The following is a 14,732-nucleotide window of genomic DNA, read 5'->3' as shown; positions in this document are numbered from 1 at the left end:
GTGAGGAGAGTTGCATAAAAAATATTTTCTACTCTCTAACCAAACAATAGAAAATATTTTCCGGAAAATGTTTTCCACTCACCAACCAAACAAGGGAAAATAAGTGATAAAACCACTCATTTTCCATATATACATTTTTCATGGAAAACATTTTCCTTCGTACCAAACAGACCCATAGTGTTGTTATATACCTATAAGAATAAATCCGCTTTCTTCTTCTGTAAGCTAAATTAAAGTAGATCGGATCGAAATGAAGACGCTTATAAACGACCTTCGTTATAAATATATTTTTGACGATATTGCTATTTTGTTCTCCAAAAAAAAGAGAATTATTACTAACGCCAATTACAGATGACACAGATGATGGATCGTCATAACAAGGTAGAGAAGGTGAGTAGCAACAAATACCTTCAACTAAAACCAGATGAAGCAAGTGTTTTGGATCTCCTACGTATTCTCTTCTCCGGCAACCTTAAAAGCAAAGAATTCATCGAAAGTTTGAGAGTGAAAGAGACAGCATTCGAGCGTCGAGGATACATCTTTCTCTCCGTCTCCGTCCAAAAAGCTCTTCGGTTCATTTCAAGGCCTCTCTTCTTTTGCGGTTCAATTTCAGAGTTCTGCCTAAATCTTCTTGCTCGTAACCAAAGCCTTCCTACATTGTTATTAAGAATCTTGCAAGGTTAGACAACACTATATTTCCGCTTTTCTTGGATCTACAAGTTACAAGAATTTCATGGTTTTTCAGCAATATAATATATATATATATATGTATATATATATATATATGTATATATATATATATATATATATATATATATAATTCAGTATTTTAATTTGTGATTTTACATTACTATTGGTAGGGAAGGTAGTGATGCCAGAAAAAGAGTCAGCCAGCTATCTATCCGCTATTGGATTTATAGACCCGAGAGTGGATTGTCACAACAAGTTCAAACCATGGGATAAAACATATGTTGTTGCACTTTCTGCAATTGCATCAAAAATAGCCTACGAGAATAAAGCCTTCATCCGAGCTACTGTTGAAGATCAATGGAAGGTCACATCTAATTAACTCGCATTTCACTAAGCTAAATTCAATTAGCAGAAAAAAATAAATATGATATGAAAAACTTGTATACTGTATTTGTCATTAATTGGTATGCTAGCTCATATACGTTCATTTAACATATTAGTGCATCGCTATTTGGTTCGATAGCTCATATACATGTTTTGCGTTTTATGCAGATGGAGTTACTGGGTGCGTACGATTTTTGGAACGGTAATAGTCAATCACTCTATTGTTCGATTTTTGCTTTTTATGAGTATATTTTCTCTAACACAACTTGTGCTTGGCAGAGTATCACCAAACAAAATCGACTCAAGGCTTCATGTTTCATGATAAAACAAGCAGTCCAGATAGAATTATTGTGGCATTTAGAGGTACTGAACCCTTCAATTCAGATGATTGGAGTACAGATTTCGACATATCTTGGTACAAATTCCACAGCATCGGCAAAGTCCACAGCGGTTTCATGAAGGCTATGGGCTTACAGAAAGATGAAAGTTGGCCTGCCAATATACCACAAGATGACCAACACCCAGTAGCATATTACACTATCAGGGAAAAACTAAGAGACTACTTTGAGAAAAATAACAAAACCAAATTTGTTCTAACAGGACACAGCTTAGGTGGTGCACTCGCACTTCTTTTTGCAGCGGTTCTAGCATTCCACAATGAGGCTATTATACTAGAAAGATTGGAAGCAATTTACACATTTGGGCAGCCAAGGGTAGGTGATGGCGAGTTCGGGGACTTCATGAAGGAACAATTCAAGAACTATGGCATTGAATATTATAGATTCGTTTACAGTCATGATATTGTTACCAGGTTGCCTTATGATAACACTAGCCTGCATTTTAAGCACTTTGGAACATGCCTTTACTATAGCAGCATATATGAAGGAAAGGTGGGTAAAACAAGAATGTCTTATGAATCAATGTAATTTTAACATGCCTCGCTTTCTAGGATACTGATCTCACTTTTAACATTATGTGCCACAGATCGTTTCAGAAGAACCAGACAGAAATTACTTTTCTCTGAGATCACTAATATCAAAGAGGGTGGATGCATTGTGGGAATTGGTGAGAAGCTTTCTTCTTCCATATCTGTATGGAACAGAATACAGAGAAAGCTTGCTTCTTCAAGCACTTAGGTTGTATGGACTCCTATTTCCGGGCATGCCGGCTCATGGTCCCCCTGAGTATATTAATGCAATTTGTTTGGGCGATGCTACTTTATTTAAAGCTCCTAGATGACCTACATGATTCTCATCCACTTTGATATCTTAGTGCAAAAAATGAATATTGTTCCTCCAATTGATCAAGAATTGTTCCATTGAAGTGAATATATATATATATATATATATATATATATATTATGCATTTATCTCAGTATCATTACTTTGTATTAAAACGTACCATGTGTTATTACATTTATATGAATTTTTTTTATTTAAAAAAGGCAACTTAAAGGTGAGCGTAGAGAGAGCTGCAGTAAGGTGACAAACAACTTCACCACTTAATTTGGTGATTTTAATTTCATTAATTAACTGCAATCCAATCCCAAACTAATCGCGCTGAATCTTGTAATCCTCTGAGACCTATGCACAAAGATTCATTAAATAATTTTATAATCGCCATTGACATTGTTAACCAAAATGTTCGGCAGAAGATGTTTGATAGATACTAATAAGAGCATCTTTTTAAAGCATGATGTATTCGCCATATTTACAAAGTTATTAGTCGCAACTAGCAATTTTGAAGAATTTTCTTTTATTATGAGTTTTTCTCGTATATTTGCATATTCGGTACAAATACCACAACTTCATATATTTAAGTAAGCGATCAACAATTCTGCTTGTAGACATACAGACAATTATGAATGGTCGTGTCTTTACCTAAACAAACAAAAAATGCATTGTAATGCCACATCCTTTCAAAAGGCACCAACCAGCTGCCATAGCAAAACTATGCTTATTCTTCTACATGAAGATTATAACGGTCATATGTAAGTCAATTTTTATGAACCTCAATTAATCAGACAAATAGAGATGAAGCACGCAGTTTTCAACAAACAAAAAAAAAGGTGAAATAGCTTCCATCACTTTGAAGAGTTACATAATGGCTTTGAAGAGTTACATATGGCAAAAATAGTTCCTTGTGTTTAGGTTTAGGTTCAAAATGGCTTTTTAAGTATACTTTGAAGTAGTTATGGTCCTCCAAGTTTGACAAAATTAAGCACTTTTGGTCTCCAGTAATTATTTAATTAACGAAAAAGGGCCTGAAATGCCCCTCACTATATGAAATAGGACAAGCTAGCCCTCCGTTAAAAGTTGGTCTCTACTCTGCCCTTGTCGTGAACAAATGGGCTCGTATATGTCCTCCATCACAAACGGAAGACTCATAAATACACGTGGAATATAGTTTTGCACGCCATTTAAAAATCCAAACCTAATTAAAAAAGCCACATGGATTTAAAAAAATACCCTCACCCATCTCTTTTTTCCTACCGCACCCCCCGGCCCACCCCCAATCTTTACCTAACCCACTAAATTAATATGTTAACCCCTTGTTCTTTTCACTATTTTACCTTTTAACATTTCTCTTCCTACAAAATCCGTGACATTGTGTTGGGTGATTTGGAGCACTTCGAGAGTCACCGTGATTTTGGGTATTATAGGCGTATTAAGGTCGGGGAGGTCGTGGGGGCTATGCGTAAGATGAGTAGGGGCAGAGCGACTGGGCCAGATAAAATTCAGTTGAGTTTTGGGTATGTGGGTAGAGAGGGCGCAGAGTGGTTGACGGGATTATTTAACGTTATATTTAGGATGAAGAAGATGCCAGAGGAATGGAGATGGAGTACGATAATGTCGTTATACAAGAACAAAGGTAATATCCAGAATTGCAACAACTATAAGGGTGTTAAGTTGCTTGGTCATACTATGAAAGTGGGGGAGAGGGTGGTGGAAGCGAGGGTGAGGAGGTCGGTGTCTATATCAGAGAAGCAATTCGGGTTCATGCCTGGCCGTTCAACTACGGAAGCTATCCATCTCAGTAGGAGGTTGGTGGAACAGTGCAGGGATAGGAAGAAAGATTTACACATGGTGTTTATTGACCTAGAGAACACGTACGACAAGGTCCCGAGAGAGGTTCTTTGGAGGTGTTTAGAGGCTAAATGTGTTCCGATAACGTGCATTAGGGTGATTAAGGACATGTATGATGGAGCTAAGACTCGGATTAGGACAGTGGGAGGTGACTCGGACCATTTTCCGGTAGTTGTGGGGTTACACCAAGGATCAGCGCTTAGTCCTTTCCTATTTGCCTTGGCGATGGACGCGCTAACGCGCCATATTCAGGGAGAGATGCCATGGTGTATGTTATTTGCTGATGATATAGTCCTGACTGATGAGACGCGAGGCGGTGTCGGTGAGAGGCTGGAGGCTTGGAGACAGAACCTGGAGTCTAAAGGTTTCAAGTTGAGCAAGACTAAGATAAAATACTTGGAGTGCAAGTTCAGTGACGTAACGGGGAAGCGGACAGTGACGTAAGGCTTGATTCACAAATCATCCCCAAAAAAGGGAGTTTTAAGTATCTTGGGTCAATTATACAGGGGAACGGGGAGATTGACGAGGATGTCACACACCGTATAGGGACGGGATGGATGAAATGGAGCTTAGCATCTGGCGTCTTGTGTGATAAAAAGGTGCCACCAGAACTTAAAGGCAAGTTTTATAGAGCGGTGGTTAGACCGGCTATGTTGTATGGGGCAGAATGTTGGCCAGTCAAGAACTCGCATATCCAGAAGATGAAAGTAGCAGAGATGAGGATGTTGAGGTGGATGTGCGGGCATACTAGATTGGATAAGATTAGGAATGAGGATATTCTAGCTAAGGTGGGGGTGGCGCACATAGATGACAAAATGCGAGAAGCGAGGCTTAGATGGTTCGGGCACGTGCGAAGGAGAAGCCGTGACGCCCCTGTTAGGAGGTGTGAGCGGTTGGCTTTGTTAGGTGTGAGAAGAGGTGGAGGGCGGCCAAGAAATATTGGGGAGAGGTGATCAGACAGGACATGGCGCAACTCCAGCTCACCGAGGACATGACCTTAGATAGGAAGGCTTGAAGGGCGAGCATTATGTTGGTATGTTAGTAGGTAGTTGAGCGTCTTTCTTCCCTGTTGAGGGTTTTAGGCTAGTTTGTAGTGTCTTGCTTTAGATTGTTAGTGGTACTTGTTGTGTCTGTATTATTTTCTGCTCTGATTGCCTAGTACCTTTCCATTATTCTGATTATTTATATTGTTTTTTCCATTTATTTTTCTGATTCTTAGGTTGCTGACACTGTCTTCTTGACATATGTGGTTGTTATTGTTGCCCCTTTTCATCTCCTTATGCCAAGGGTCTTTCTGAAACAGCCTCTCTACCCTCTGGGGCAGGGGTAAGGTCTGCGTACACACAACCCTCCCCAGACCCACACGTGGGATTATACTGGATTGTTGTTGTTGTTGTTGTTGTCTTCCTACAAAATCCCCAAAATGAACGAACGGCTAGGGTTTTGAAGCAATGTTCATCTCCGATCGAAGGGTGATTTTGTTGTTGAAGCTTGTCGTTTTTTGTCAAGGTAAGTTTTTTTTACTGGTTTATTAGTATTTCAACCGTGGGGTAGAGGTTTGTAGTTAAAAATAGGGATAGAGAGTCGTGTGATATTTCTTGATATTGTGATCATTTTATTAGTTTATTCACCTGTTTTGTGTCTTAATATGTTGGTTTATTGTAGTATATATCTATTTGTGGGGGTTGGTGGTCCCCAAATGAATGAATCTTTTTTTTAGAATTTTTAATTCAATCTCCGAATTGTACTGGTTCCTAGTGCTTTTTAATTCCTTTTTTGAACTATATTGCTTTATGTATTAAATTGTTGTTTGTAGTGGTTGGTGGTCCCTAAATAAATGTATTCCTTTTTATGGTTTTTTTACTCTATTTTTGAATTGTTGCTTTCAATGCTGAGGTGGTCCCTTTGTGTTTGCCATTTTCTTTGTTGTCACATGTGCTAATTGAAGATAATTGAAGAAGTTGATATTTTATTCTATTATGGAGGCAGTTGGATCATTCACCTGAACTAGTCTACAATAAAAGATTTCTACACTCCTAACTTCATTATGATGTACATTTACTTTCCTACAAGGACATTTGTGAAGAATCCACTTCCAAACTAGGGTATATTACTTTTAAGCAATTGTTGGTAACTGGTGCCTCTGGTAGGTAAGAAAATCTGGAGGAATTAAGGTACTTAAATTCCTCTGACCTAATGAGTTCAAGGTGATTGATTTCTTTGCAGTAGATGAGTATGATCTTAATTTATCTTTCCAAAATATTATCCAACACATAGGACATATACTGTTGATATTGATGTTGGGATTGATTATGAATATGAAACGAGTGATACTATATTAGAAGAAATGGAAGGTAGTGAAAATGATAGTAATGACTTTGATGGAATTGACAAAGAAATAAGAAGAGTTGTGACTAATGGGCTTGAACATTATAGTTGTGACTAAGCAAGACATGTGGTGGGCTTTTATGCTTTAGCTAATAAGAAGAAGCTTAAAGTCAAAGTCCAAACATCTATGTGATGACTGTTCTGACAATCCCAGAGCTGGTTATAAAACTTTAGCTTTGTATTTCAAGAAGCATGTGCAGAACAATCCTAAGTATGCTGTCAAAGATATGACAAGGCAGTTGGATAATACTTTTCAGGTGAATGTGTCTAAAAGTAAGCTGAAAAGGGCTAAAAGATTGGCCCTTGAGAGGCTAGAGAGCAGCTTTAGAGATGAATATAACAAGTTAGAATCCTATGAAAAGGAAATTAGACATATAAATTCAAGCACTGACTTTGTAATTAACCTATCAAAGGATGCACTTGAAGTAGGAAAAATGAGGTTTTTGAGAATGTACACTTGCTTCCAAGCTCTGAAAGAAGGTTGGAAAAATAGTTTGAGACCACTTATTGGTTTAGATGGTACCTTCTTAAAGGAAAAGTGCAAGGGTCAGTTATTGGTGGCAATTAGACAGGACTGTATGAACCTTTTTTATCCACTTGCTTGGGCAGTTATAGACAAAGAAAATTGTAGGACATGGTAGTGGTCTATGGAGAATTTGAAGTTGTCTTTGGATTTAAAAACTGGTTCAAATGTTACTTTCATTTTCGATATGCAAAAGGTAATTAAATCTGTTAATCGTTGTATTTTTATCCCTGTGATGTTTGCTTTGAAACTAAACTGATGCTTGTTGTTTTCTGATCATGTGAAAATTGTACGTGCTCTTGGATGTTGTACGCACTATGCTCCCAAATGCACATCATAGACTGTGGGACTTGAGCGGCATACCTTGCCCTCATGCAATCAAGGGAATAAATCACAAAAAAGTTGACCCTTTAACTGGGTTAATTGGTGGAATCACAAAGATGCTTATATGCTGACATATAAGCATAAGTTATAGCTTGTTAGGGATCCTAAATTCTGGAAAGTTGATCATGCTCAAGCTATGGAGCCACCAGAGATTGTCAAAACAAGGTAGACCCAAAGTGAAAAGAAATAGAGAACCTGGCGATGCAACAATAGAAAAGGTTTGTGGTGTTTATCAAGAAAAGGAATAGTCATGGAATGCAGCAAGTGTAGTGAAATTAACCACAATTGTAGGGGTTGTCCAAAGGTAAAATAGTTTCAAGACATATTTAATTTTTTCTTACCACAACTAAGTAACTAATTGAGTAAAGTATTTCGCAGGATAAGTTGTTGGACAAATCTCCAAAACCAAAAAGAGAAAGGCTTCCAGCAAGATGCCTATAAGAAGCCAATCATCACAGTGTTCATCAATTGATGATGAAGTGCATGAAGATGAAGTGCTTGAAGATGAAATGCCGGAAGATTATATCCTTGAAGAAGAAATACTTGAGGATGAAATACTTGAAGATGAAGTTCTTGATGCTGGAACACAACAGACAGAACCATCAATGTTCGACAGTCAAAATGAAACACAACAGTCCACTACATATGATCCTTTTATTAGTGATGAAGAATATCCACCATTATGGCCAAAGATTATTTATGAGAAACTAACCAAGTTGAAGGTGAGGAAGTCTTAAAGGTTGCAGCCAACTGGAAGCAAGAGGTTTCCTTTCATGGGTGATGAAACGGAGTTTGCACACCAACAAACTTGCATTCACCAACCAAATTAACTTGTAAGGGGAAGGCAGCAATAACTTCAAACCAGCCTGAACAACAAATGAGAAAGAATATTAAGATGACGGGAAGAAAGGGAAGACCAAATCTGCTGATTTCTTTTTTGTTTTGAATGTGATGGCAGCCAGACAACTGGCAGATAAGCTGGGCATCTAAAGAACATAAGATTCGCTTTAGGTGGTTCTAAACTTATGTTTTGTTGACGGACAACTTCTTTTGCTACCAAACACAATTATGGTTTTTGTGGTTGGTTAACCACCTACTTGTTAATGACTCTTTGTGCTTGGTTAATCGCTTTTTTTTGTCTGTACTTCATCTTGTTTGAATCTGGTCCAACAGATATATGTGAGGGCAAGTTAGACCCTGTTCGAATTGTACAGGGGCATATATGAGTCAGTTATAATAGTCATTTCTCAAACACTTCACAACTCCATTTCAGTTTGCTTAGACACTATTTGACAACTCCAAACCAGTTTACTTATGCACTTATTCGACAACACCAAACTAATTATCACAGCAAATAAACTTAGTCAGTCATAGACACAAACATTCAAATGAACGGGAATGACTTCATTGAATCTTTGCACAAAAGAATAAAGCTTCATTGCATAACAAAAGGCAACAATTAAGCCACAATAACACTAACATTACATATCATTTCCCCCTGATCCAAAGGACAGAGCAAAACATCCCAATATCACATATATGAAAATCCACATTGTTGGCCCAATTAAAGGTTAGTTTTGAAGACTGACAAAGGAACTCAGGAAGAACCAGGTCCATCACTCAGGTGCACAAAAACGGGCAGATTCGAGCATGTGGGTTACACGTGAAGGAAATAAGCTTAACTTGGTGTATTTAATATCTCCTGATCGAAAAGGTTGCATAATTGATAAGGAGAAGGAGTACTTAATCAAAGAGAATACAATTCAAGATAGGGAAGGAGTTAGAAGTTGAAATCAACTAGAACTCTTCCACCAAGGAAGAGTTGCATCAGAACTCTAGTTATTTCTTCATCTACTAACTCTATAAATTGCAGGATGTTCTCACATTAATGTGTTGCATAAAAACGCAGAAGTTAAACGTGAATTGGGAGCAAAATAGCAAGGCTTTTTGCAAGCAGTTCGTGTGTGATTCAAGTATGCAAACCTGAAGCTACATGAACCAGATTGAAGAACCAGCTCCATAAAGAGTTTTATGTGTATTTCTTTATTTCTAGTTCAATTGTAGTAGGTGTTTTTATATTGTACCTTTCAGCTTTATCTAGAAGCAATTGTAATAGGTATTTTGAGTATTCAAGTTAGAGTTAACTTGAAGTTGTCGCAGCAGTTAGAGGCTGGTTGCTACAACGGGATTAGAGTTAATCCTTAGGTTTACAAAGACTTTTGTAAATGCTGTTTTGGCTCAGTGATTTTAGTGGAAGTTTGGGAAAATCCTACTAAGTAGTAGGTCGTGATTTTTTCACCTTTTGAGACAGGTGTTTTCCACGTAAAAATCTATGTGTTCTTTATTTTCTGTATTTATTATTCCGCAAACAGTAGAGTTAGTATATCTAGAAGAACCATGTTCTTCTAGAACGAAAACTGGGTACCACACAAATCGCCCCCCCTCTTGTGTGGTGTTGATGCTTAAAACATCAATTGGTCTTAGAGCAGGTTATCCTTAAAGAGGCTAACACCTTAGGAAAAGATCAACATGAGTGCACCACCTGGGAACTGAGAAGGGAAATCCACTGTAAGGCCTCCACTCTTCAATGGTCAGTACTATTCTTGGTGGAAGAACAGGATGAGGGATCACATCATAGGGGAAGACTATGAACTCTGGGACATAGTCACTGATGGTCCCCTAGCAACCACAAAGAAGAATGCTGAAGGAGTTGATGTGCCAAAGACAAGAGCTGATTGCACTGCTGAAGACCTCAAGAAGTGGGAGAAAAATACCAAGGCCAAGAAATGGCTTGTGTGTGGACTAGGACCAGACGAGTACAGCAGGATCAAAGTTGCACCACTGCTAAGGAGATATGGGACACTTTAGAAATGGCTCATGAAGGAACTCCTCAAGTAAAGAGATCAAGAGGAACACTGCTATATTCTCAATATGAGAATTTCACCATGAAGGAAGGAGAAACCATCCAGGAGATGTACACAAGGTTCACAACATTAACAAATGAACTTAAATCTCTTGGAAGGGTTATTCTTGAAGAAGACAAAGTTGAGAAGATTTTGACAAGGGTTCTGCCATTCTCTTGGGAAAGCAAAATCAAAGCTATTCAGGAATCAAAGAACATTGCCACTCTTAAGTTGGATGAGCTAATTGGAAATCTCATTGCCTATGAACTTAGAAGGCAAACCATGAAGATGGATGCACCCAAGAAGGAAAGGAGTCTAGCATTCAGAATCACTGAAGATGCTGATCTAGAGGAGGATGAAATGACCATGATCACAAAGGACTTCAAGAAGTACCTAATTAGAGGAAAGGTTCCTTCAAGAAGTGGAAGCTACAGTAAACCAAGGGTTTCTGAAAACAAACCAGTGAGGGGTGTTACAAGTGTGGGAAGACTGATCACCATATCAAAAAATGCCCTCAATGGGAAATTGAATGGAAGAAGGAAAGACTGAACGGAGGAACAGGAAGAAGGAACAGGTTCAACCCAAGAAGAACAAAGGATCAACAAAGGCTATGGTTGCTGCCTGGGGAGAAAGCTCAGATGAGGACTCAGAGGATGAAGATGGAGATGAACAAGCACTCATGGCAATTGGAGAATCCAATGAGGAATCAGAGGTAAGTATAATTCATCTCAAAGACAAGATAAAAATTTTTCTAAAGAAAGTCTATCTGAGTTACTCCTGGATTTCATTGAAGAATTTGAGGATCTAAACAATGAAAAGGAACATCTGTCTAAGGAGTGTGTGATTTTGAAAGCTAAGTGCAAAAATCTGGAACTTAGGGCTAGTGAAAGTGATAGTAAAAATGTTGAGTTAAAGAACCAGGTTCATAAACTTAACACCACTGTCCTAGAGCTAAGATCTGAAAATCTAAAACTGAAATTAGGAACAGGTAAAAAGAAAGTTGTTCACACACAACTCACATTAGAAGAAAACCTAGGAAAAATGAAAGACGAGTTGTACAAAAGAGATGAGCAGATAAGAGTCCTTAAGGAGGATCTAAGCAAGGTTAAGCACGAGCTAGACAGAACTTGTAAATGGATAGGTCCTCAGATGCACTTTCATGGCTACATGAACACCATAGTAGCAATAAGAGAGGACTTGGCTACGGGACCCCTACACCTAAGTGGGATCCCAAAAGCAAGTACCTCACACTTCCTGAGAACATAATTTGCACACACTGTGGTAAAAATGGTCACTATAAAAGTGAATGTATTGCAAAAGAAAAAGCTAGTCAAAAGAATAAAGAATTTGTTCAAGGGAAAAATAGGCTGCCAGGTTGGGCCAAAAGGAATCCGATTCACCCTTTTGCCTACAGAAAGGGACCCAAACTAGTTTGGGTTCCTAAGACTAATCCCCAGATTTCCTTTTGCGGGTCCAAGTGAAGGGGAGCAGCCAAATATGATACATGGATAGTGGTTGTTCAAAGCATATGACAGGAATCAAGAACCAGTTCCTTTCACTTGAGGACCTCAAAGGAGGTAATGTCTCCTTTGGAAATGGGAAGAAAGGTGAGATCATTAGGGTTGGAAAGGTAGGTAAGACTGATTCTCACTCTATTGAGAATGTCTACTTGATAGATGGCCTAAAGTACAGTCTAATCAGTGTATCACAATTATGTGATAGAGATAACTTGGTAGCATTCACCTCTACCAAATGTTTTATGATAAATATTACCACTGACAAGATTGTTTTGTAGGGAAAAAGGAGAGTTAACAATATTTATATTGTAGATTTGTCTACTCTCTCAGAAAATGAACTAACATGTCTAAGTGTGCTGGATAATGATCCCCTCCTGTGGCACAAAAGACTTAGTCATGCCAGTCTGAATCAGTTAAACAAATTAGTCTCCAAGGACTTGGTGATAGGGTTACCCAACATCAAGTTCGAGGAAGACAAAGTTTGTGAGGCATGTGCAAGGGGGAAGCAGGTAAGGTCATCCTTCAAAAGCAAGAAGATGGTAAGCACAACTAAGTTGTTGGAACTGGTCCATATGGATCTCTGTAGTCCAATGAGAACCATGAGCAGAGGTGGAAAGAAATATGTAATGGTACTTGTTGATGATTATTCTAGATTTACCTGGGTTCTATTTCTAACATCTAAAGATGAAGCATTTGACATGTTTACTGCCTTTGTTAGAAAAATTCAGAAACAATTAGGAAATCAACTTGCATCCATTAGGTCTGATCATGGAACTGAATTTGAAAATGCTAAGTTTGCTGAATTCTGTGATGAAAATGGTATGGATCATAATTTCTCTGCCCCTAGGACTCCTCAACAAAATAGAGTAGTTGAAAGAAAGAACGGGACTCTTGAAGACATGGCTAGGACTATGCTTCTTTCTAGTAAGCTGCCCCATAGCTTCTGGGTAGAAGCTGTAAACACTGCATGTTACATTATCAATAGATGCATGACTAGACCTCTTGTAGAGAAGACTCCCTATGAGTTACTTAAAGGGAGAAAACCTAATATATCCCATCTTAGGGCATTTAGATGCAAGTGCTTTGTGCACAATAATGGCAAAGACTCACTAGGTAAGTATGATCCCAGAAGTGATGAGGGAGTATTCTTGGGATATTCTTTACATAATAAAGCTTATAAGATCTATAACAAAAGAACTATGGGTGTAGAAGAAAATGTGCATGTGATTTTTGATGAAACTAATACTCTTTCTGAGAGACAGGAACATGAAGATGAAGCAATTGGACTGGTAAGAATTTTAAATGAAATTACAGCCCAGACTGAAGCTGCACCAGAAGAAGGAACAAGTGATGGAACAGGTTCTCCTACCCAGGGCAACATGACAGGGGGAACTGACTAGAGAGGAACTGATCCTCAAACCTCGAGGGAACCTGTCCATGAATCTATTCCTCAGTAGCAAAACCAGGAAGGAACATCTAAAGAAATTGACACTCCTATTGCAACATCCACGAAATTGGATATAGATGAACCTGGTTCATCTGTTGATCAGAAGTTGTATCGGGGAATGATTGGTTCTCTTTTATATCTCACTACTAGCAGACCTAACATTGTGTGCAGTGTAGGTCTTTGTGCTCGATTTCAGGAAAATTCAAAGGAGTCCCACTTGACTAATGTAAAGAGAATATTGAGATACTTGAAAGGCACCACTAACCTTTGCCTTTGGTATCCAAAAGGTAGTAATTTTAATCTAGTGGGATATGCTGACACTGATTATGCAGGTTTCCTAGTGGATTGGAAGAGCACCTCATGTATGGCACACTTCCTTGGTTCATGTCTTGTGTCATAGGCTACCAAAAATGCAAAATTCAATGGCCTTATCTACTGCTGAAGCTGAGTATGTTGCTGCTACTTCATGGTGTGCTCAACTGTTGTGGATCAAACAACAATTATTGAACTTTGGAAATTGATGTGGTTGCTATCCCTATTTTTTTGTGATAACACTAGTGCTATTAGTATGACTAAGAATCCGGTTCATCATAAGAGAACTAAGCACATAGATGTTAGACACTAATTTTTGAGGGACAACTATGAGAAAGGCTTGATCACTATGGAGTTGTGTGCTACTGACAAGCAAATTGCTGACATCTTCACAAAAGCCTTAAGTAGAGATCACTTTGAGAGGAACAGGTTGGAATTAGGGATGATTAAGATCACCTAAAAGGACCAGTTCAAGGTTAAACGAAAAAAAAATGAAAGAAAAAAAAATTGGTTAGAAAGTCTGTAAATTGTGTATAATTAGATTAAATCTTGCTCAGTCTCATACTTTCCATAGTATACTCTTGTGCCATGTGTTAAAAATGACTCATTAATCTCTAATGATATTTTCTCTATTTTGGCAAATTTAGACTCACACAAGAGAATTATCAGTGAAGAACCTGGTTCATCAAGATAACACGGTATGTTTTCTACACTCTGTATAATTTGAAATAACTATATTTGGATCATGAGCAGAGTCCTACCAAATACCAAACTCCTTTTGGACTTATCAGTTACAAGTGAACCAGCCATTAAAAGAGTCCCAACAGAATGGAAGTATCTAGATTCTAGGGATACACTCCAACTCTCTTCAAAACTAAATTTCAGTTTAATTAAACTTCGAAGAGTCTGAAAAGCTGTAGTTACCCCATCAATTATTCCCCTGTATATTGATCAGCTTTAGTGTATTCCTAACTTCATCTCTCTCAAGCCGTCAAAAACTCTCATTCTTCTTTTATCTTCCAAACACAATCTAATTCTCTTCTCTTCCATACCCTAGCCCAGATATGTCGAACACCTCTGAAAATCCTTCATCACCAC

At 38.1% G+C, this 14,732-nt stretch overlaps 1 protein-coding gene across 1 annotated transcript; it reads left to right on the top strand.

Annotated features, from left to right (window-relative positions):
• Positions 229–2,397, top strand: LOC109231076. Its single transcript, XM_019396623.1, has 5 exons — positions 229–679; positions 861–1,054; positions 1,243–1,276; positions 1,354–1,964; positions 2,059–2,397. The coding sequence occupies exons 1-5, from the start codon at positions 352–354 to the stop codon at positions 2,311–2,313; spliced, it is 1,422 nt and encodes a 473-aa protein (XP_019252168.1). The 5' UTR covers positions 229–351; the 3' UTR covers positions 2,314–2,397.

The sequence above is a fragment of the Nicotiana attenuata genome, chromosome 8, assembly GCF_001879085.1.
Source record: "Nicotiana attenuata strain UT chromosome 8, NIATTr2, whole genome shotgun sequence".
NCBI lineage: Eukaryota > Viridiplantae > Streptophyta > Magnoliopsida > Solanales > Solanaceae > Nicotiana > Nicotiana attenuata.
Note: the sequence above shows the minus strand (reverse complement) of the source record. Positions and strands in the feature narration are given on the sequence as shown.

Excerpts from the sequence above, each read along its gene's own strand:
- LOC109231076 (XM_019396623.1), top strand. The coding sequence starts at position 352 with ATGACACAGATGATGGATCGTCATAACAAGGTAGAGAAGGTGAGTAGC. Across the intron at positions 680-860 it reads GTTATTAAGAATCTTGCAAG|GGAAGGTAGTGATGCCAGAA; the intron begins GTTAGACAACAC and ends TACTATTGGTAG. Across the intron at positions 1,965-2,058 it reads GCAGCATATATGAAGGAAAG|ATCGTTTCAGAAGAACCAGA; the intron begins GTGGGTAAAACA and ends TATGTGCCACAG.